The sequence below is a fragment of the Lolium rigidum genome, chromosome 2 (genome assembly GCF_022539505.1).
Source record: "Lolium rigidum isolate FL_2022 chromosome 2, APGP_CSIRO_Lrig_0.1, whole genome shotgun sequence".
NCBI classification, from domain to species: Eukaryota; Viridiplantae; Streptophyta; class Magnoliopsida; order Poales; family Poaceae; genus Lolium; species Lolium rigidum.
The window spans coordinates 107,809,875-107,834,102 of NC_061509.1; the positions used below are offsets into that span (position 1 = coordinate 107,809,875).

Sequence of the window (24,228 nt, forward strand, 5' to 3'; positions counted from 1 at the left end):
ATCGAAAAATGCAGCTATTGCTAACAAAATCCTCACAGATTTTAGCTTCGCTACAGGTGAGAAAGTCTCATCGTAGTCAACTCCTTGAATTTGTCGGAAACCCTTTGCGACAAGTCGAGCTTTATAGACAGTAATATTACCATCAGCATCTGTTTTTCTCTTGAAGATCCATTTATTCTCGACAGCCTTTCGGCTATGAGGTAAGTCTACCAAAGTCCATACTTTGTTATCATACATGGATCCCATTTCGGATTTCATGGCTTCTTGCCATTTGTTGGAATCTGGGCTCATCATCGCTTCTTCATACGTCGCAGGGTCCTCATCATTGTTATCCACAATCATGACATTTAGACAAGGATCATACCAATCAGGAGTGGCACGTTCCCTTGTCGATCGAGGTTCAGTAGTTTCCTCGTTCGAAGTTTCATGATCATTATCATTAGCTTCCTCTGTTGCCGGTGTAGGCGGTACAGGTACAACTTCTGGTCATTGCGCTACTCGATCAACGAGTATAGATTCATCAATCTCATTGAGTTCTACTTTTCTTCCAGATCACTTCTTTAGTGAGAAATTCTTTCTCAAGAAAGGTTCCGTTCTTTGCAACAAATATTTTGCCTTCGGATTTGTGATAGAAAGTATACCCTATAGTTTCCTTAGGGTATCCTATGAAGACGCATTTCTCCGCTTTGGGTTCTAGCTTGTCCGGTTGTAACTTCTTTACATAGGCTTCGCAACCCCAAACTTTCGGGAACGACATGACTTAGGTTTCTTATTAAACCATAATTCATACGGTGTCGTTTCTACGGATTTTGATGGTGCTCTATTTAAAGTGAATGCGGCTGTCTCTAATGCATAACTCCAAAATGATAATGGCAAATCAGTAAGAGACATCATAGAACGAACCATATCTAAAAGAGTTCGATTACGACGTTCGGATACACCGTTTCGTTGTGGTGTTCCCGGCGGTGTCAATTGTGAAAGTATTCCGCATTTCTTTAAATGCATGCCAAACTCATAACTCAGATATTCACCTCCACGATCGGATCGTAGAAATTTTATCTTCTTGTTACGTTGATTTTCTACTTCACTTTGAAATTCCTTAAACTTCTCGAAAGTTTCGGATTTATGTTTCATGAAATAGATATACCCATATCTACTCAGATCATCTCGTGAAGGTTAGAACATAACGATAACCACCGCGCGATGCTACACTCATTGGTCCGCACACATCGGTATGTATGATTTCCAATAAGTCGGTAGCTCGCTCCATTATACCGAAAAATGGAGTCTTAGTCATTTTTCCCATTAGACATGCTTCGCATCTATCAAGTGACTCAAAGTCAAGTGATTCAAGTAATCCATCGAGTATGGAGTTTCTTCATGCGCTTCACTCCAATATGACCAAGACGACGAGTGCCACATATAAGTAGAATTATCATTCAATTTAATTCGCTTAGCATCAATGTTATGTATATGCGTATCACTACTATCGAGATCTAACAGAAATAAGCCATTCTTTTGTGGTGCTCGACCATAAAAGATATTATTCATAAAAATAGAACAACCATTATTCTCGGACTTGAATGAATAACCGTCTTGCATTAAACAAGATCCGGATATAATGTTCATGCTCAACGCGGGTACAAAATAACAATTATTTAGGCTTAAAACTAATCCCGAAGGTAGATGTAGAGGAAGTGTGCCGACAGCGATCACATCGACTTTGGATCCATTTCCAACGCGCATTGTCACTTCATCTTTCGGTAGTCTTCGTTTATTCTTTAGTTCCTGTTTCGAGTTACGGATATGAGCAACCGAACCAGATATCAAATACCCAGGTACTAGAACGAGAACCAGTTGAGATAAACATCTATAACATGTATATCGGATATACCTTCTTTCTTCTTCTTGACAAGGCCGCTCTTCGGATCAGCCAAATACTTGGAGCAATTACGCTTCCGAGTGTCCCTTCTCCTTGCGATAATAGCACTCAAGCATCAGGCTTAGGGCCGTTCTTAGGTTTCATAGGAGGCGTGGCAGCTTTCTTGCCACCCTTCTTGAATTTTCCCTTAGACTTGCCCTGTTTCTTGAAACTAGTGGTTTTGTTGACCATCAACACTTGGTGCTCTTTCTTGATCTCAATCTCAGCAGCTTTTAGCATGCCAAAGAGTTCGAGTAACTCCTTGTTCATGTTCTGCATATTGTAGTTCATCACAAAGTTCTTGTAACTTGGTGGCGGTGATTGAAGGACACGATTAATCCCCGATCTGTTAGGAATCACTATTCCCAAGTCACCGAGTTTCTTCGCATGCCCGGTCATGGCGAGCATGTGCTCACTAATGGAGCTGCCTTCTTCCATCATACAGCTCGAAGAAATGTTTCGATGCTTCATAGCATTCCACGGCCGCATGAGTCTCGAAAATAGTCTTCAACTCTTTCATCAACTCATGAGGATCGTGGTGCTCAAAACGTTTTTGAAGATCGGATTCCGGATCGCACGGGATGGCACACCGAACTTGAGAGTACCGAGTTTTCCGAGTCTCGTAAACAGCTTTTACTTCATCGGTTTCAGTTTCTAGCAGGAGGGTCACCTAGCGGTGCATCAAGCACATATTGCAGATTTCCGCCAGAGAGGAAGATCCTCACATGACGGAACCGCAGTCGGTGAAGTTGCTACCGTTGCTCTTAAGCTTTTCTTTCTCTAGGAACTGGTTAAAATTGATTGGGGACGCCATCTCTTCAACATATATTTGCAATAGTTTAGACTAAGTTTATGACAAATTGAGTTCAAATTTTAATTCAATATAATTAAAAATCTAGGTGAACTCCCACTCAAAACAATATCCCTCGCATTGTCTTAGTGATCACACAAACCAAATCCACCACACCATAGTCCGATCATCACGAGACAAGGTGTAATTTCAATGGCGAACACTCAAAGTGTTCATCATATCAATCATATGATTCATGCTCTACCTTTCGGTATCACGTGTTCCGAGACCATGTCCGTACATGCTAGGCTCGTCAAGGCCACCTTAGTATCCGCATGTGCAAAATCGGCTTGCACCCGTTGTATGCACTTGTTGATTCTATCACACCCGATCATCACGAGATGCTTCGAAACGACAAGTCTTGGCAACGGTGCTACTAAGGATGAACACTTTATTATCTTGAGATTTTAGTGAGGGATCATCTTATAATGCTACCGTCGCGATCTAAGCAAAATAAGATGCATAAAAGGATTAACATCACATGCAGTTCATATGTGATATGATATGGCCCTTTTGTCTTTGCGCCTTTGATCTTCATCTCCAAAGCACGGACATGATCTCCATCATCTTCGGGCATGATCTCCATCATCGTCGGCGAAGCACCAAGGTCAATGGCGCCGTCTTCATGATTGTCCTCCATGTAGCAACTATTACAACTACTTTGAAATACTACTCAACATGAAATTTAAAGACAACCATAAGGCTCCTGCCGGTTGCCACAATACAATAATGATCATCTCATACATATTCATCATCACATTATGGCCATATCACATCACCAAACCCTGCAAAAACAAGTTAGACGCTCTCTAATTTGGTTTGCATATTTTACGTGGTTTAGGGTTTTCGATATAGATCTAATCTACCTACGAACATGAACCACAACGTTGATACTAATGTTGTCAATAGAAGAGTAAATTGAATCTTTACTATAGTAGGAGAGACAGACACCCGCAAAGCCTCTTATGCAATACAAGTTGCATGTCGAACGAGGAACAAGTCTCATGAACGCGGTCATGTAAAAGTTAGTCCGAGCCGCTTCATCCCACTATGCCATAAAGATGCAAAGTACTCAACTAAAGATAACAAGAGCATCAACGCCCACAAAACCATTGTGTTCTACTCGTGCAACCATCTATGCATAGACACGGCTCTGATACCACTGTAGGATAACGTAGCATAGAAAACAAAAATTTTCCTACCGCGAACACGCAATCCAAACCAAGATGCAATCTAGAAGACGGTAGCAACGAGGGGGTATCGAGTCTCACCCTTGAAGAGATTCCAAAGCCTACAAGATGAGGCTCTTGTTGCTGCGGTAGACGTTCACTTGCCGCTTGCAAAAGCGCGTAGAAGATCTTGATCACGATCGGTTCCGGCGCCACGAACGGGCAGCACCTCCGTACTCGGTCACACGTTCGGTTGTTGATGAAGACGACGTCCACCTCCCCGTTCCAGCGGGCAGCGGAAGTAGTAGCTCCTCTTGAATCCGACAGCACGACGGCGTGGTGTCGGTGGCGGTGTAGAAGTCCGGCGGAGCTTCGCTAAGCTATGCGGGATGTGGAGGAGCGGGCGGCTAGGGTTTGGGGAGAGGGGGGCGCCGGCCACTATAGGGGTGCGGCCACCTTGGTGGTGTTTGAGGTGGCCGGCCCCCTCCCCCTTGGCCCTCATTATATAGGTGGAACCCCAAGAGGTGGTGTCCAAGTCTTCGAATAAGACCCGAACCAAATCCTTCCATAGGAGGGGGCAATCCTAGCCCAACTAGGACTCCCACCCAAAGGTGGGATTCCCACCTCCCATGTGGGGGGTGGCCGGCTCCCTATGGTGGAGTCCACTTGGGACTCCACCCCCACTAGGGCTGGCCGGCCATGGAGGTGGAGTCCCTTGTGGACTCCACCTTCCTTGGTGGTTTCTTCCGGACTTTTCTAGAACCTTCTAGAACCTTCCATAGAACCTTCCGCGACATTTTATTCACATAAAATGACATCCTATATATGAATCTTATTCTCCGGACCATTCCGGAACTCCTCGTGATGTCCGGGATCACATCCGGGACTCCGAACAAATATTCCAACTTCATTCCATATTCAAGAACTACCATTTCAACATCCAACTTTAAGTGTGTCACCCTACGGTTCGAGAACTATGCGGACATGGTTGAGTACTCACTCCGACCAATAACCAATAGCGGGATCCGGAGATCCATAATGGCTCCCACATATTCAACGATGACTTTAGTGATCGAATGAACCATTCACAAACATTACCAATTCCCTTTGTCTCGCGATATTTTACTTGTCCGAGGTTTGATCTTCGGTATCACTCTATACCTTGTTCAACCTCGTCTCCCCGACAAGTACTCTTTACTCGTACCGTGGTATGTGGTCTCTTATGAACTCATTCATATGCTTGCAAGACATTAGACGACATTCCACCGAGAGGGCCCAGAGTATATCTATCCGTCATCGGGATGGACAAATCCCACTCTTGATCCATATGCCTCCACTCATACTTTCCCGATACTTAATCCCACCTTTATAACCACCCATTTACGCAAGTGGTGTTTGGTGTAATCAAAGTACCTTTCCGGTATAAGTGATTTACATGATCTCATGGTCATAAGGACTAGGTAACTATGCATTGAAAGCTTATAGCAAATAACTTAATGACGAGATCTTATGCTACGCTTAATTGGGTGTGTCCATTACATCATTCATATAATGATATAACCTTGTTATTAATAACATCCAATGTTCATGATTATGAAACTAATCATCCATTAATCAACAAGCTAGTTTAAGAGGCATACTAGGGACTTCTTGTTGTCTACATATCACACATGTACTAATGTTTCGGTTAATACAATTATAGCATGACATATAAACATTTATCATAAACATAGAGATATAAATAATAACCACTTTTATTATTGCCTCTAGGGCATATCTCCTTCATCGGTGCGTTCTTCTGACGGGGTGGACAGGTCCACTCCATCGAGCGCGCCTTCAGGTGAGAACCCTTTCCACCCGATGCCATGTGAGCGGGTTCGTGAAAAGAGCCGATGAGGTCGGCTTCGAGGACTGCTTTGATCTCGTCATGCTTCTTCTTGAGCTCCTCGCGTCGGATCCTCGTACTTGACCGGAGTGCCTTCCGCCATCTCGGATGTAGATGGCGATGCGGTTGATGTCGAAGATTGTCCCACCGGGCGTGCCGGAATGTGTTGCGGTCGAAACCCACCGGCGGGCAGCGACGGGCAACACCGTAGAGCCGGGAGGCTCCCGAGATCGCGGGCTGGCCCTGGTCCCTCCGAGCGACGGTCCGCAAAGCCTCGGCACGCACGTCCGATGCTGATGCAAGGGCGTGCCACCTGACCTATACCTGGTCAGGAAGGTGTTGGAAGTGCCTCGCTTAGTTTCCTGCATGGCATACACGTAAACATTAAATACGAGCCTCGATCGGCTCTCAGGTTGTCCTGTGAATCGGCTCAAGGAGCCGATCCACCCATGATGCGTACGAGGTGTACGATCAGATGGTGGTCCTGCTTGATCAAGATAAAGCTAAAGCGACCTACTACGATTTAGGGTTTTCACCGCATAATCAGAACATCCTACTCGTGATTGAGCCTGGCGGCCACGCACGGTGATCGTAAACCGACCCTAGACAAGGCCTAAAAACCAACACGAAGTTGATCCTCGGAACATCCCGTCTAGGGCTAGCAAACTACACCCTACGCGCCACTGGATCCTTCAACCCGTTTGTAAGGCCTAACTATGCGGATATTAAACTAATCCTTGAAGAACAAGGAGCAATCATAACGGATCGGATCTACTAAACAATGATCAAGCGGGGTGCCGCCCTTACACCCAAGATAGGTGTAAGGGCGGCTAGATGCCCTAAGGGTTGCACGACGATAGCATGTGATACGAAGAACAATGCTAACCCTAAAACACCTATGATAACTACGTTGCTCGCCATCAAAAAGGCTTCAGTACGAGGAACGCATGAACGGCGAATAAACGTGTACTGCCTAGATCGCAAGATGCGATCTAGGCAGCATGATGCCTACCCGGAAGAAACCCTCGAGACAAGGGAGTTGGCGATGCGCCTAGATTGGTTTGTGGTGAACGTGATTGTTGTTTATTTCATAAACCATAGTCCGTAGACTTTCTAACGTGGGAATAATCCCAACCGGGCACGAGCCCAAACTCCATCTAACCGACACGTTTCCTACTATGGTACAGATACACGGGCAAACTAGCCCAAACTTTGTATACAAGGCCGATTCATGTATTTCTTCTATGTATATTCTTCAAGCCCATCTTCAATCGCGGCCCACCTCTGATCCGGTTAAATTCTGGTGATAACAGGATGTAAAAAAGTAACGGATTAAAAAAGAAAATAAATACATCCAGATATGAGGAACTTACTATTTGTTACATCCAAATCATCGGGGGGGGGGGGGGGGCTACTAATCAAGATTTAGATGTAGAAAAGAAAATAATTACATCCAAATGTGAGAAAACTACTATTTGTTACACCCGAAATCCTCGGAAAAACTACTAATCAAGATTCTAGATGTACAAAAGGGGAAAAAAGCACATCCACCGCTACAAAAAATACAACCAGAACTAGGGGGTTACTATCGCTACATCCATGAACGCGGAACTAGGGGAAACAGGCGCGCGTGGTGAAGAAGAGGACATCCACGGGGCTCCACGCCGACGTGTGTGGGGTGAAGGGGAGGCAGCTCAGGTGGTTGATCTGGATGCGTGTTGGAGTCTTTCGGTGGATGAGAAAAATCAATGTAGGGGGGTAGGTCATAGGTGCGTATTGCTGGCAGGACCCACCTCCTGATTCTCTCACGTGAAAAGGATCGGTCGATTTCAATCTATGGTGCAGATGAGGGAGCACTCTGTAAGGCCGGATAGTGCTACGACATGTAATATAAATTGGGATATGGATCGCCTAATTTATTTCATTGGTTCAAATGTTTTGTTGCATGGAGAATATGGCATGCTCACCACAAGTCCACAATGTCATTAGCACCTTGCATATCATTTCCTTAGACATAGTACTAATGAAATTTAGTAGCCAGTGTGAGCCCGTGTTCATCACCGAACTAAGATCATGGAGCTGCCACTTATCATCCATATAGTTCCATAATTTGTTTGCAAGGGTACGGCAGAAAAAGGGTGAAAATTGTGCTCGGGTTCCACTCCGCACACTGGGCATGTATCGGTAACCTCTAGATTGTGTTTGTGTTTATTCCTCTACTAGGTAGGAAGTGAATCGATGGCAAGGTGCAAGGAAAAGTGTTGCACTTTAGGTGGGGCATCAGATTTCCATACTAGATCACATATGTTCCGCATACCATTTAGAGTCGAGCTAGATGAAATCCCTAATGATCTCCAAGTTTCATCCATGGCCAAGCCATAGGGACTCTGAACTGTGAAGAGGTCATGCTTTGAGGCGCCCATGCAAGATGATCAGCATCAAAACTCAATGAGGGTTTTACCTTCAATATCTCAATAACATGTGGTTGAAAAAATACTGGTTGATCATATAAACAAGCCACTATCCAAACTGATTAATGAGTTCTAAAACAAAGCGTAGAAGACACCTCCTCTTTGCTGACATCGGCCTATAAGATGTCCATGGATCTGTCTAGATTCTAATACTTTGATCGGTGCCAACATGCCAAAGTTAACCCTTTCTTTAGAAGGTTCAAACCATGCGAGATCGCTTTCCATGTAGACGAGGCATTCCCAATGAACAGTGTGTCCTCAATCCTTCCATTAGGTTAATACTTCGCTTTAATACCCTAGCACAAAGACTATTAGGCTGAACAATAAGTCTCCATGCCCGACGAGCGAGGAGTGCTTGGTTAAACACAAGAAAGTCCCGGAAACTGAGATCACCTTGCTTTTTTGGCCTTTGTAGTTTCTCCCATGCACGCCATGTGTTTTGATTTCCCCATACTTTGCTCCCTAGTAGAAATTCCTCTCCAATTTCGTTAAATCAATGCATACCGAAAATGGTAGCTTGAAAACTCCCATTAGATATGTTGGCAAGGCTTGGGCTACTGATTTGATGAAAACTTGTCTACCAGCTTGGGCAAGATGCACATCACCCCACATCAACAAACACTTTGTTAATTGTGCTTGCAGATTTTGAAGCTTTCCTCTCGACATACCACCATCAGGGGTCGGAAGTCCCAAGTATTTTTCATCAAAGGTCATGGAAGTAACACTAAGTAAGCGGATTGGCTCAGAAACATCGACCAATGATTTCATCATGGAGATAGAAGGCATTCCAACAACAAAGTAATACATGAGAGGCTCTTTATCGTGTTCTACGGTGAAGGATGAACATGGCACATTCAGCTCCCCTAGGAGAAATCTCGTCCTTTCAGTATTTGAATTTAAAACCGATCAATATCCGATCTGATTCGAATCCAAGATAATTATATATGGGACAAGAAAGATCCGATCCGTTTACACCCGCCGCTCACCTTTTTGTTTCTGGCATTAATAAGCTCTAGCTTTATGTTGACTGAGATCATGTCACATATGGAGTAGCTTCTTTGATGAAGCTAAATACACCGTCAAAAACTGAAAATCTCAACCGGCCAAGGTCACCAAACTCACGTCCTAAATGCATACCAATATCCTTGTATCCTCATAACAAATGCAACACCGAGTAGATGAGTGAGAAAACCCACTTCGAATGAACATGCTCAATCATTTTATAAACTCTGGCATAAGAAAGCACTTTCTGCCACTTTATTTTACAGTCATTACATGCTGGAAATGGTGACTCGAGAATACTCCACATTTAATACTTATATACAATCATTTCTCTCGCACACTTAAGGCGCACACACACAAGCATTGAATAAATACACACAAATAACACTATCAAGCTTATACTACATCACACATTAACATATATCATGGTGTACGAATATTGCACATAGTACAGTATAAACCTCGCAGTTGATCTTTGGTATGAGCTTCAATCTTCATAGTAACTGTAATGCCTTGCTTCTTTTCACATTAGCGTAGAGAAATTTATCTTGAAGCCTGATAATGTCCGCAATTTCGGGCCTGACCTGGAGATTAAGATCCCAAGAGTAGATGGAAAGCTCCATTTTCTCTAGATTGGGGCACGCTTGACCCATAATAATAATTTCCAGCACGTCCACGTCCAGCTTCAGTTCCTTCAGACTCTGAAACCCATCGGTTAAGGAGAGACATTTCCCCTCCAAGGACTCACGGAACAGAGCTAGAGAGGCCAGAAGAGGCAGCTCACTTAGTTTGTTGATGAATTCTTGCGACACCTTGGTATTCTTCAGAGACAGCTTTGTCAGGCTTGGGAAGTAAAATCGCTTACTCCAATCTGAAGGTGACAAAGTCTTCCCCTTCAAAACCATTACCTGGAGACGCGTATAGTTGGAGCGAGCAAACAAATCCAAGGAAATTTCATCACCGCTAATACTTAGGAGCACGAGGTACTTGAGCGCATAGACAGGCACCAAGGCATGCGCATTTCGAGCGGTGAGGCCCGAGATGTACAAGGACTGAAGGCGCTTCATGCTGGCAAAGGTTGTTGAGTCCCAGCTGCCACCATCATCGTCGGGCTTTACGGCCTGCAGTGTCTGCAGCTGCTCCAAGTTGCCGACTCGCCTAGGCAAGACGATTGATCCAAACACATGCCGCAGGGTCCGAATCTTCCAAAACTCCGATGGAAGTCTGGTGACATCCGTGCCTCGGACGTCTAGTGTCTGGAGACGTGTGAGCTTCCCAACCGAGGCTGGTATCTCGCCAAGGGAGCATGAGGTGATGCCAAGGTAGTGCAAGTGCACCACGCTCCCAATTTCAGAGGGAAGCTTGTTGCCGATCTCAAGGCCGTCCAGGTAGATGACACGGAGGAACCGAGATCCTTTCAAGAGTTTCCGCATGACCTCGCTAGAGTCGGCCTTTCTGGAGAAGGGGCTGCATGCGGCTCCATCATGAGTCCTGCTGCTATCTTCCCTGGTTTCTGCGCTGCCTTGGGGTTCTTCTTTCTCGAAGTTGGACATGATGGACCGCAGCTTGGGCAAAGGGTCAGCGAGAGCAGCATACTTGTCCGTGTGGTTCTGCAGGGAAAGGCGGCGAGCAGTGGATAGTGTGGGGAGATCATCGCCGTGGTGGATCTCGACAAAGTTTGCCTCTTGTGCCTCAAGAACCAGGAAGTCATGGACTTTGGTTTGTACTGTCACACGCTCGTCCCCAGGAGCAGCATTCTCCAGTGGTGGAAGGTTCATGAGTCGCCGATGGATCAGCTCGTGCAAGTAGCGCTCGCCCACCTTCTCCATTGTCTTGCCCTCTTTTGGTCTCAGGAACCCCTCCGCCATCCACTTGCACACTAGGGAACGTGCCTTCACAAGTGTGCTCGCCGGGAAGCCGGCAAAGTAGAGGAAGCAAGATTTGAGGTCATGTGGGAGGTCGTCAAAGCACATGGACAATATGTTGTCCAGCCGCTTTGATTCACTGGACTTTCCCTCGAGGTGCTTAAACACTTTTTCCCATTCACCAGGGTACTCCTTCGTCCGCAGAAGGCCGGACAAGAGCACAATTGCCAGTGGCAGGCCACCAGTGACGTTGAAGATGAACTGAGCGTGCTTTCCTTTGACAGCTTCCTCGATCACACTGCCACAGTGCTTCTCTTTGTCGTCCATGAAGAGTGTTGCCAGGAACAAATTGACACTTGTGTTTTGTTCTTCAAAGTGATCAAGCGCAATGTCCTTTGGTTCAAAGGAGGCAGGTGGTGGTTCTAGATTGGTCGCCTGTGTGATTCTCACAACTCTGCTCTCGGCTATGTCTGTTGGGAGGAAGTCAAGCATGTAGCTCCACTCCGTGCTATTAACTTCACCATCTATAACCAACAGGTACCTGTGATTTTCCAATTCCTTCCGCAACATTTCCCCAAGTTTCTCTTTGGGGCACCTAAGTGGGCCCTCTACCAAACGTAGAAGGATTAGCTTCATGATGTTGGAGGCACTGAGATTGGGTGCACATGTCACCCATGCCTTCACTTCAAAATAACGCTTGGTAGAGGACTTCTCGTATCTCTCCTTCACAAGCTTTGTTTTGCCGACACCACTCTTTCCTGTCACAGAGATCACCATTGGGCGCTTAGTTTCATCTGAAATAAGTGCAGATCCCAGATCTGCTAGCTGGGCCTCTCGTCCCACCAAAGGTAGCACAAAATCATCCCTGCAGTTAAGTTTTTGTATCTGTTAGGATTCTGTTTTCTATACTCACATTAACAAGCTAGAGAACTAAATAAGAATCTGCATGTTTTTTTCCAAGGTGCAAATTCTAATATAATCTGCCGAAGAAAATTGAGAAAGATTTTGAGCCTCTATTATCAATCAGAAAAGGGTGCAACCTACAGCAGGCTAGTAGTCTACTGTGAGTGAATGCTAATTATCTTTTGACCTCGGTCATCTTTAGGTGTGTGTGATGATCATGCGGTGCATGTTCATGTGCCAAGGTGTATCACATATTCACTATCTTGATACATATTGAGATGGTAGCGACGTGGAAAAGCAAAAAAAAAAAAAACATTCATATGGCTGTCTATTCCCCATCATATTATGCATAGTTGAAAATTGCGAAATATGTGCAGTAACATGATCATGGGAGTGTAAACTACTCAGATGAAAGAAGAAGAGCATAAACTACCCACAGCTTTTCAGCAGTAGATGATATGGCACTGGATGGTCTCCAAGTGGTGATTGACATGGTGTCACTTCCATCTTCGATTTTGTACTTTCCCTTGTTCTCGACGATGCTCTCAAGCCTTGTGTTGATCGTTTTGATCCTCCTCGAAAGGTCGTGCCGGACACGTACTTGTGTGGTGAAGCCACTGAAGAACTTGAGGATGGCATGGCTCCAGGTTGGGTACCTTCATTCAGAAACAATGTATATTTATCTATTGACCGGCTCACCTTCTTTTAAAAGAAAAGGAATCAAGCTCATCTCAAACTAAAAAAATGATCGACCCAATGATGGTGCATATACGTAGATCTAAGATGTATCACATATTCACACTGCAAGTCTACAACGACTTGAAACATTTGATAACTGTGCCCATTTGAAAGCTTGTATTTCATTTGAACATTTTATATGTGAGCCCAATAGAACATTGGAAAAAAGCATTGAATTTATTGGTGGAAAATAAGACAGATCTTAAACTGAAAACCACACACATCTGTAGTTGTTTACTACTTGCACTTGTATAATTAATTTAGGTCCCTTTTCAAACAAAGGAAAAACGTATTTGCTTTTCTCTTTGTTTGCAAAAAAGAAATTGCCATCCTAAGTTCCTTTGAGTTAGCATTTTTTAAGAAAATTAATCATGAGTTCCTACTTGATGTTTTCTTCAATTTGTGCCGATATTTCTTTTATTTTTTATGTGGCATCCAAACAAGAGTTTTTAAGTTCTCTATGGTTCTGGCTACTATAGGAATCCACGATATGTGGCATCTCAACTCCTACTATTCTCTTAATCCTGGGTTCGAAACAGGCCTTAGTTTATAACATTAATTAGTATGTGTGTTAATGTGTTATACGAATCTTAAGGCCTTGTGCACCCCCTCCAATGGTGCAGCCCTTTTTTTCTACAACATCACACAAGTTTAAACAAAGGCCAAATTTAACTCAATTTAAACAAACATAGTTCAATAGAAACTAAATTTAAAATATTCTAATTCCAATCATCATCGGAGGAGTCGAGGACAATGGCGGCGGTCTCCCTGGACGCGCGCATGACCACCGTAGTGCCCACTGCCCAGCCATTTGGCAACATCATGGGGCGCTTGCTTGATGAGCTGTGGTGGCTTGACGTCCTCCTCTTCGGACTTTGCCGCCGCCTCCCAATTAACAGACCCGTTGGGGCCACAGTCCTTGAGAGGGCTCCCATCTTGACGGCGAAGGTCTGTTCTGACACACACAGGGCCTCGTCCAAGCCCAGCCACTCCTCCTCAGGCTCGGGATAGGGCACTGCTTGACGGGCGGCGCCAGTCAAGTTGGAGGAGGCTTCGGACCAGAGCCGGAGTCGCTCCGCTGCGTTCCACCGTTCCAACGAAAACCCTTGGCCGGCAAATTGGTGCTCAGCTTCGTGTCCTACACGAAGAGCCTGCTCCAAAATGGCGCATTCTACACATACTAGGGTCTGTCCGTACATCGCGGGAAAGTTCGCCTAGCTAGTGTCAGCCGACTTCGACAGCGCAGGGCTGGACCCTTGAGCGGCGGCGGCATGGGCACCCCTTCTCTTGAGGTGCCACCCCTTAGGTCAGTGGCAGGCCGACGGCGCTGGGAATGCGGTGACAGCCAACTCATGCGCCGTCTCTGTGTCCACGGGCGCGTGGCCAAATTCGGCGCGGTTTGAGCCGGTCTCCACGTCGTGCTTCGGCATCTTGGTGACAATGGCAAATGGTCTACGCAGCAAGAGGGTGATGGCAGGAGAGGGGAGGTAGAGAGGTTGCGGGATTTGGAGCGGCGTGGCGGTTCAAGCCTAGCGTGGATACAGATGGATGGCGTGGTAGGTGAGGTAGTTGGGGGTTATGGGTGGGGACACAATACGCCACAGTCGCTAACAGCATGGCCATCACTGACGAGTGGGCCCGCGTGCGACGTGGTGGCCGCGTCCGCACACCCCTATCCGCCCAAATGTTGTGAGGGCACCTTCGGGGTGTTCGGACAATATAGGCCCACAAAATGGCAGATGGGCAGACCTGTTGGGGCGTAAAATTTTGTCCAGACCCCGAATACCCCTTGGGGGCCTTTTGGGGGCGCTGCTATTCAGAACTAGTTATCAAATTCAACACAAGACTGTAGTAAATTGGTAATTATATCAAAATATCATGCTGGTAACCAAGCCTCTACATGCCGTGGTAGTAAATTGTTTATTGGTTGGATAACTACATCATTCATATGGTTGGAACTATAACTTGGAGAACTTGGTAACTACATTGGAACCATGGAGATAACTTCAACCAAAAAAAAGCTACTAGATTACTACACCAGTACAGGTGTTGATAACTGTAGCTTAAACAAACGGATAGCTGATGTACTGGTATATGTAACATGGTCACGTGGGCAACTATCTTAATATCATGGTAATAACTATAACACTAACCATAGGGCAAGGGTAATTACAATGGTGGCATGTTGGTAACTGTAAACACCTCACTAAGAACATTGCGTTGTACATGCCCTTACGGTGGTAATTGTTTCTAGTTAGTAACTACACCAACCCAAAAATGGATAAAATTTGCAAAACCACTATGTGAATTCAGCTAACTACCCCCAAAACCCAACTAATTTGCGAGATACGAACAGTGTCCAATTACAGCAGCAACGAATGTTGTGAATGCCAATAGTAAAATTAACCTAGAGGTAAGAAGTACCTCGCCTGGGATCTATTGCTCGTCGAAGCAAGGCGACCTTTGAACCCCTACCACATCATCATTTCAAACAGTCAACACGCCACCTCCCACCACCCACCTGAACACACTGCAACCACCTTGTCGCAGGACACGGCGTCCGACGGAACTCCCTTATGCCCAGCCCGGCTGTCATGACATAATGTGCCCGTCCACTGGAGAGTTGTACGAGTTGACATTCGGGGCGGGCATTCCGTCGAACACCCAGCGCGCAAAATCCAGAACGGCGCTGACCTTGCCACCATGCCGCCGTTCCCCGAAAACTTGCCGTTTCTTCAATGCCAGACGCTGTGGCCGGACATGGCGACATCGCCGTTGCCATGCGTCCCTTGGTCCATGTCCCGATGTCCGCCTCTATTCCCTTGGAGCAGGAGCTCTGGCCGCACCGCACGGAGGGGGTGCTGTTGGGAGGAGGACTGGAGAGGGGCGGCTCATCTCAAGGAATTCGCCCCCGAGGCGTGGCGGAGCTGCCCGGCGAAGGCGGGAGAGCACCGTGCAGAGGAGGCGCGGGGAGAGAGCGGAGCGCCGTCGAGAGCGCTGCCAGGACGGGGATGTGGGAGAAGGGGGGCAGATAGGGAAAAGTGGCATCGTCGGATGCAAATCAGACGGCCGTCGAGCATTCACATCTTAAGAGCAGCTAACGAACGTTCATTGTTTAGAAAATCCGTGTTTACTTTTAAATTATATAATGCAATATCTTTTGGCTTCTAATTACACTTAATTACTTCCTTATAATTAACCCCCTTTAGATTTGTTCCATGTTTAAATAGATTGCATTTTATATGTTACATATTTTTGGCTTGTTGTCTTCATTCTTGAGTTTTTTTTTTTTGAGAACACAGTACAACGCAGACGCTCACAAACACGCACGTACAAACACCCCTATGAACGCACGAACACCCTACCCCTATAAGCACCTCCGAGGGACTGAGCCGGCATATCTTGAGGTTGACGAAGTCACCACTGGCGCCTCGCTGTTGACGGGCACGTCACCTACCACTGAAAGCATAGCGCCGGTTAAATCCTGGAATAAATCCAGGTAAATGCAAACACCCATGCCAAGTCTAGGACTTGAACCTGGGTGGGCTGGTTCCACCACAAGGGACCTAACCACCAGAGCCAAGCTCTGTTTGCTTCATTCTTGAGTTTTGGATATTCACCAAAATATATTCAAACAATGTCTGTATGAAACTATTTGATGGTTAAAAATTTATTATGCTTGCAATATCTTTATTTTTTACATGTATTCTTGCAATATATTTTATTGAACATATGTTGTCATTTTTAAAGCCACACATGTCTAGAGGCTATATATTGTCTTCTTCCACCTTAATCAGGGGTAAGAAATTCATTTACAGCAAAAAGAAAATTTGTGGCCCATATGGGATGGACTACATAGCACAAGTGAAGTAAACAAAAGTTAGTTTAGACACGTTGGCATACCTTATATCTTTTACCAGTTCTGTGAATAATGAATAACATGACCAATAATATTAGTTTTAAATCTTAGAAACAGAGTTTCAGTTTTTATACCATATATTTATGGAAATTATAAATTGCCCTCTACGCCTCTAACTCGTTGGATAGTTAAATTATGTTCACTGTTTAAGAGATAAAATATGTTTTCAAGTTATTTAGCACCATACAATATATAACACATTACTTGCTACCAGGGGCATGCACATGTGGATTCAAGGGTACCCAGGTGAATACCAATATTGTTCGGCGAACCTTCTAATTTCATATTAAAGAGCCATAAAAAATACTTTGTATAAAACACCATTCTTTAACTATTTTTTCCATTGTTCTTGGTAATCTTTTATTTTTGAGTCTCCGGTTAAAATAGTTAGCTATTGCTTATAGCCGTGAAGATTTCTAAAGCTACGTACAAAAGGCTATCGCGGGCTAAGACCATCCAGCTGATTTGCTAATTTATGGGGAAAATTCAATAGTTCAGCAGCATATAATCATATGTAGTATGTACATCAATAATTCAAAAATGCATAACATAATAACATAGTCACATAAGAGATGCACATAACTAAAACATAGTTCACATATAAGGGAAAGGGAGGGTGTCCGGGTTCAGCAGCGAGGCCGGCTAGGTGTGGCAGCGATGCGCGCCACCATGTCGCCTCTCGTCCTGACTGGTTTGAGAGATAAGGGAAAGGGATATTTTGTGGCTAGTATTAGCCGCGCGGGAATTTTGCTCGCGAATTGAGCCGCTCTGAAAATTTTGAGGCAGTTTGTTTTAACCCCGCTGAGCCGGAAAATAACCGCTATTGGATTAAATTAAGGCTAAATAGCTATAGGTGGGCTATTAATGGTTATTTTCATTTTTAGATTCTGAAGGCTCTAGCCGTAGCCGCAGGTCTCACGAAAGGCTATAGGTGGGCTATTAGCGGGCTATTAAACTGAGTTTTGAGTACACATCGACAAAATCTCGGGTCGGTTGCTAGCCAATTTCTTTCTCCGGAACTATTACAGACCTATTTTATAGCAAGATATATTTTAACTTCGATACAAATACTGTGACAACTTTTTTAAAATCATTGGATGTTAATTTTGAAGATGAAAAAAGTTGTCAAAACAAAACGTGAGATCAAGTTTCAGATCTATTGTAAAAATAAAGTCGACAGTACAAAACGAAACCATAAATTGGGTTCACAGTTTAAGAGTTGAAATACTTTCGAAACTACAAAGTAGTACTATCGAAGCTTGATGGGTGCACATATATACCTGGAGAGGTCGACCTGAAGGAAATATTGGTCGACGGCATCCTCGGCGTCGAAGACGGCGTCGCGTGTCTGTTGCAGGCAGACCCTGATGAGCTCGTCGTTCTTGGCGCGGCGCCGGGGCTCGGCGTCGCGGAGAAAGGCCTGCATCCACATGAGCTTGTCGCGGAGGCTCCGGACGTCGTCGTTCACCGCCATCATCGCCCGCGCCTCGCTCATCGCCAGCTCCTGCAGCCTCCCCACCAACGGCCCCATCACCGCCTCCGCCATCTCGATTAATTTGCTCCTCCCTAGCTAGCTAGCTAGCAAGCTCTCGGTATGATCGATATCGCGCTCTATCCGTGCTACTAGCTCGATCGCGCGCTGCAAATGCATGTAGCCGGCCAGAAGGCCAGGACTGCTATTTATACACGCACTAGCTTGGCCGCTGTGCACCAGCTCGCTGGCTAAGCTACTTGGAGTGGCGATTGGGGGAGGCACATAGAATCATTGTACGAATACGAAAGGTAAAGAGGATCCATCAGTTATAGTATGTTGCTTGATGCCATATTATATGCTTTTCCTCTGACAAAATGTGATGCTTTACAGCCTACTGAAATTTCTTATACATCAAGATTTTTCTTTTAAGTTGAGAGTGTCCGTCGAGTGTGCATATATAGAACATGGGAACATGTGAACCCACTTTTTGAAAAGTTCCGTTTGTGATGTCAAAACATGTTTTAAAAATCGAAACACAAAATGATTTTCCAGATGATTTCAAATATGTGCCCTGGACATGAGTTTCATGATGATTTTTTTTTTGTCTCGGCAAAAAAGTGAAATTTTGCAGGGCTATATAGCAGTATATATGTGACGTATTTTGTCTTTTTTAGATTCTGAAATAAAAAAGTGGTTTCTCCGCGAAAACTTTCTACGCACACATAAAACATGCGTACGTACCCGGATATTTTTATTTCAGAATTTTTTAACATTTAGAAAATGCATTTCCAACTAGGGTTCACATGCCGGACTTTTCCGTGTCCATCAAGATATATACGTTATGAAATAATGTGTCCTGCAGCTATTCAAATTGCTTGATATTATGAATATCTGGAATGCATGTACATGGAACTGTTTCTTGTTATTTTTGGCATGGAATTGTACTTGCTAGAATAGTGCATTGTCATGCCTAAAGAACTTGGTTGATTATCAATGGAATACAATATATTCTGTGTATATATTGGAAAGACTACCCGGGTTCGTTGATAATTAGGAGTAACTACACCATGGTTAGATTACAACCCTATTGTCACTAGTACAAACTCGCTACTTAGAGACGGCATGTTCAGCCGGTTTGTCCCAAGTTTTTTGAAAACCGGCTCTCCGAGGAAACCTCAAACGGTTGTGATTTAGCAACCTCTCTAAAACTTTTGCAGTCGGGTCTGGATACCACACACTTCTAAGAATGGTCAGTCTAGAGTCGGACATGATCTACAACCGGCTCAGATAAATCGCTTAGGCGGTTATGAATAGAAACTGCCTCTAAGACTGGTTGTCCTAAGATGGCCGACACTATAAACCATCACTTAGGTTAAATCTGAAAATAGCTCACCCACCAGTTCGAGTGACCGTACAATGCGGTTCTTCCTCATCTGCCAATTCCTGTACATTTCTTCATACGTTGAAGTAGATTGTGCTTCTGCATTTCGTTATGTACATTTCTCCAACAACATCATCGTCCTATGATCACTGCGTGAGCTCCTGGAGCGCGTCATTGCGTCAACGTGGCCGAGAGCGACCTTCCACCGTCCTTCATGTCCTGGTTGACGTTAAACTATAAGACGACGACCAGCGAGTACAATGCTCGCAGTGGCCACCAACCGCCGCCGCTAGCATTGTGGGTGCATGTGTGTGGGTGCATGTGTCGTGCTTGATGAAATGCACGTACATGTCTTGCAAAGACAGTGGCGGAAGGGCAAGTTCTCCGTCAAATTTTTTAAGGCAGCGATCTTGACGTTGACCGCTGCCACATCAGCAAATTCGAGGTGGATATGAGGGTCTTGCAATAATGACTGGGAACATGGAGTGCATGGTGCTGAATCCTGGAAACTGGAGTTCGGGGTTTTATTTCGACCACCTCTAGGGACTCAAGGTTTAAAACAAACTTTACTCATTATGAAATGGAAACTTTTGCAATGCAACAACATGCACTGACATGGCCTGGGATCAATGCTTGTGCACAAAACACACCATGTGCACCATAACACAGTCGCTTGCATGTCTTAAATTAGATTTTGCACTACCTCGCACAAGTGAGCGTAGAATTAGAATTTAAAATTCCACATGCTTATGGAGTACCGAACTTCCATCCACACGCCCTCTATCACCATGTCACATCATTGCATTCATCTCCCATCATGCCCTCATGTTGTCGTGAACTATGCATTCTTCACCCCCCCCCCCCCCCACACACACACACACACCCCAACACCCCCACTCATACATAACGAGAGAGAACCTAGGGGTCGACATATATGCTCTAAATATCATAGCAAGTCCATTTTGGCCCAAAAATCGATCAAATGAAAGGTTCCCGACAACCAAATTATCAAAATTCACCCTGTGGGTCCTAAAGGCCCGAAATGATGTGGTGGTGTGCGTGTATCCAAACCATATAAGGGTATGCTTGATTTTGAGGATTTCAAAACGTATTATTGTAATATATTGTCCACTTAGACTTTCCAAGTTTTTTTAATTGCACCACATAAAGAGCAAACTATTATTTCCAATGGGACGTTGTGGGCGAAAGTATCCTATGAGACATGGTGTAAATAACTCCTTAAAAATTCCTATAAGATTCAGTCCTACAGGTCAAACAACAATATCGAAAAAATACTTAGATTTTAATTCTCCAGAATTTCTAAACAAATCATTTGAATCATTGAGGCCCTAAACTTGCTAGAGTATTTTGAAGATAGTGAAATTTATTAAGGGTACTTTTGAGCTGAATAATTTTCATAATGCAGTCTTTCTTACGGAGACCAAAGATTGAACCCATGTGTTTCTTTCATGCTTTTTTTTTTGGTTTGTATAAAGGAGATTATCATGTTTTTCATGGATTTAATTTTCTTTGTCTCTATTTTAAAATATGCTGAGGATGGTGTGGCATTGTTTTGATTTTTTTTTTTTTTTGCATGAGCAAAAGAAAAATCTTGCTTGTATTCTTCATGTTGTGCATCTAAACAACCCTGTTTTTACTAGGTGTGATTTCCTACCCATGTCATTTTAGTTAGGAATAAAACAAACGAAACTTTGCGTCCATTCTAAGGAACGAACATAAACAAATATGTTAACATAACATAACAAAACATAAATGAAAAGTTTCCCGCGTAAACAGGAATGAGCCAGTGCACCGATGAAAATTGAATTTCCGCATACATGGGCAGTAATTTAGGTTTATCCTTAGTTGCATAATGTAATCGGGTCGAACTCATATACACTTTTGGTTCAACTCAGTCTTCTCCACTAGAACACAAACTTCACAAAAAGAACACTAAAACACAAAAGGGTATTGCTAACCATCTCCCATCTTGGAATTACTCAACCAAATTCTGAAAATGGCTACCACTAACTACCTTGATGCTGATGGAGATACTACTCTGGACCAATTCACCCAATCCCTCGATTTAAAGACACTATTAATCATCCCCTTCTCCGTGGTTCACCCTGTCACTTTCCTCGAACATGGGAGTACCTAATTAGTAATTATGTTGCACAAGCTTAAAATTAATGTTGTACGGCTGGTTATATACTACACTATCAATGGTATGTATGAACGTGTTATATACTCCGGTCTGCATTCATCTTAGCCGATTGCATTTGTTGGTGTGAACGTGTTTTGCATGTTTGAGAGGTTTTGAGTTTACTGTATACTATGAATTTAATTACGAATAGAGACTGCTCTATTCGTTTTGGGATATTTGTAGTACATATCTGTGTTTTTCCTTATAGAACGTAAACAAAAGTAGTAGTATGATACCTGGTAAAAAAGATTTGCTAGTTCTCATTCATGCTCAGTTAAGTTTTACATCACCGGATTTGCATCGTGATTTGTGTTAATCATGAGTTGCAACTAAATTTTGATAACATTATCTGACTACTGAGAACGAAGTTAGTTCTCAATCGACTGAGAAATAGTAACACCTACAAAAAGAGATCTTTTACGGTACAATTTACTAGTCCTATGGACTAGTAGTATTTTGAATAAGTTATATGATATGAAAATCATGGTACAGATTTAGGTTGATCTGATACCATCTAAGCGCAATTGTGCCAAAATCAGAATTTGATATACCGATGCTACCCAGTACTCACCAAGCATGTATGTGAACCCATTGAGTCTATGACACGTGGACACAAAAATATAGGACCATATTTTGGGCGCATGTTTGTTTTTGTACTGAGACTCGGTTCAGCAAAAGATGTTGAATTTTTTCACGCATGAATTTACTACTACTACTACTTTTCAGTAGATAATCCAAGGCTGCATCCAAAATTAAGCATACCTGCTTTGAAAAAAAAATCAGGGTATTTCATTTAAATTTTCGATTACTTTTATTTGAATTAAAAAATATAGAAATCAGAAATGTTTTTCGCAATTACCAAAATTTCAGCAATTTTGGTGGGTACAAGAATTTATCTATACAAAATATTTTACCTTGATCCTAAGAGCATACCACCCGCGCCCCCAACCTGGTATCGCGGGAGCACCACACATAAGCCATTGTCGACGCCACGTTGTTTACAGGAATGCGGGCCAGCTATGTCATTGGCCCAGAGCTGGACAACCTAATTTAATGTCGGCTAACCGCCTATTAACTTTGAGTAATGCGGCGAAGGTTTACCAAGCAGTGGAAGGTGAGTCGTCTTATCATCGTTGCGGTTTACCATGCGGCGATGTTAATGCGCGTCGCCATTGCCTCGCGTACCTCTGGCGTATAAATAGGCTCCACCACACCCCCTCTCACTCACATTCACAAATCACAAAGCATACTACCTCACACACTCAAATTAATGGCGCAAACACTAGCTAGGCCGACGATGTCTCTTGGTGGTAATGGAAACCGCCGTCGTAACGATGGCACGGCAGCGAAAGGTTTCAACCCTCAATTTGACGGTAGAAGAGGTGTGGGCTCTCTATCACCACTGAGAGGAGGTACCGACGGACACGGAGCACACCGCCCTCTATAGGATGCCAACAACATGGAGCACTGGTAGTCCTTCTTCTTCCTATGGTGGGCTCTGGAGCTCGTCTCCCATGATGACAGCCCGGTTCCCAAAGAACAATAACAATGAGGACCGCTGATTCTAGTGGGGAGTTTCTGGGACCACCCTCGACATTGTCATTGCCCACATTTAGGGATGCGGAGAGCATGCATCTACCTCCTCCACCGCCCCTGCCATCGCATGCACCGACACGATGGGATTCGAGGAGGACGACGCTGCGCTCATCATCCTCGGCGACTCCTGGAGGCATGTGCTGTTCCATGCCGCCAACGACCCTGACGACAGCAGAGGGCTCACGCTCGCCCTCGAGAAATCGCGCTACAACTTGAGAATAATGGCGGCGCCTTTATCTATCGGCATTGTGTGGTCGACACGAGAGATGAGCAACTACATCGACCTTAGCGACGGTGGCAGTGGCTCAGGAGGAGGAGGCGAAAAACACTAGCCCTAGCGACATCAAGGATGGGGAGGAGGAGACCTTCTAGACAGCGTGTGTGTGCGCCGTGTGGATGGCCAGGTTGGCCGGAGTTCACAATGCATATGGTCATGTTACGTGACCATATTGGTATATTTTGTAGTGGTTTTGCCTGGTTTTCTGATAATTAACTAAGAAATTTTATTCTTCTTAATAAGTGAGCTTTAATTTTTGAACTTCAATTTATTACCCTAGAAAAAAGGAGGCAAACATGTGTACCCCGTTTAAAAGAAATCATGCACAACACACATTGTTGTACAGCCAACCGTGTTTGGCTAGAGATAATGGTACTCTGCACAATCGATTGGGATCTCATTAGATTTGACACTCTATCCGATTCAATCTTGGCACAGATTTGTTTTTCATCTAGTACCAAATTTGTGCTTAGTTGGAAATATACTACTCCTTTAATCAACAAGTATCAATCAATATAGACCATCCGATTTTGCTAAGTGGACGGTCGACATTTGCTTATCCCTACCGTAAAAG

The 24,228-nt window shown here is 44.3% G+C and overlaps 2 protein-coding genes across 2 annotated transcripts; both read right to left on the minus strand.

Annotated features, from left to right (window-relative positions):
- Positions 1 to 9,565: 9,565 nt before the first annotated feature.
- Positions 9,566 to 15,425, minus strand: LOC124687069 (putative disease resistance RPP13-like protein 3). The gene is made up of 3 exons (XM_047220921.1): positions 15,229 to 15,425; positions 12,504 to 12,722; positions 9,566 to 12,028 (listed from the first exon to the last, which is right to left on the minus strand). The coding sequence occupies exons 2-3, from the start codon at positions 12,557 to 12,559 to the stop codon at positions 9,793 to 9,795; spliced, it is 2,292 nt and encodes a 763-aa protein (XP_047076877.1). The 5' UTR covers positions 12,560 to 12,722; positions 15,229 to 15,425; the 3' UTR covers positions 9,566 to 9,792.
- Positions 14,112 to 18,269, minus strand: LOC124690013 (putative disease resistance protein At1g59780). The gene is made up of 2 exons (XM_047223459.1): positions 18,004 to 18,269; positions 14,112 to 14,256 (listed from the first exon to the last, which is right to left on the minus strand). Exons 1-2 carry the CDS (start codon positions 18,267 to 18,269, stop codon positions 14,112 to 14,114), a joined length of 411 nt encoding a protein of 136 aa, XP_047079415.1.
- Positions 18,270 to 24,228: the final 5,959 nt, after the last annotated feature.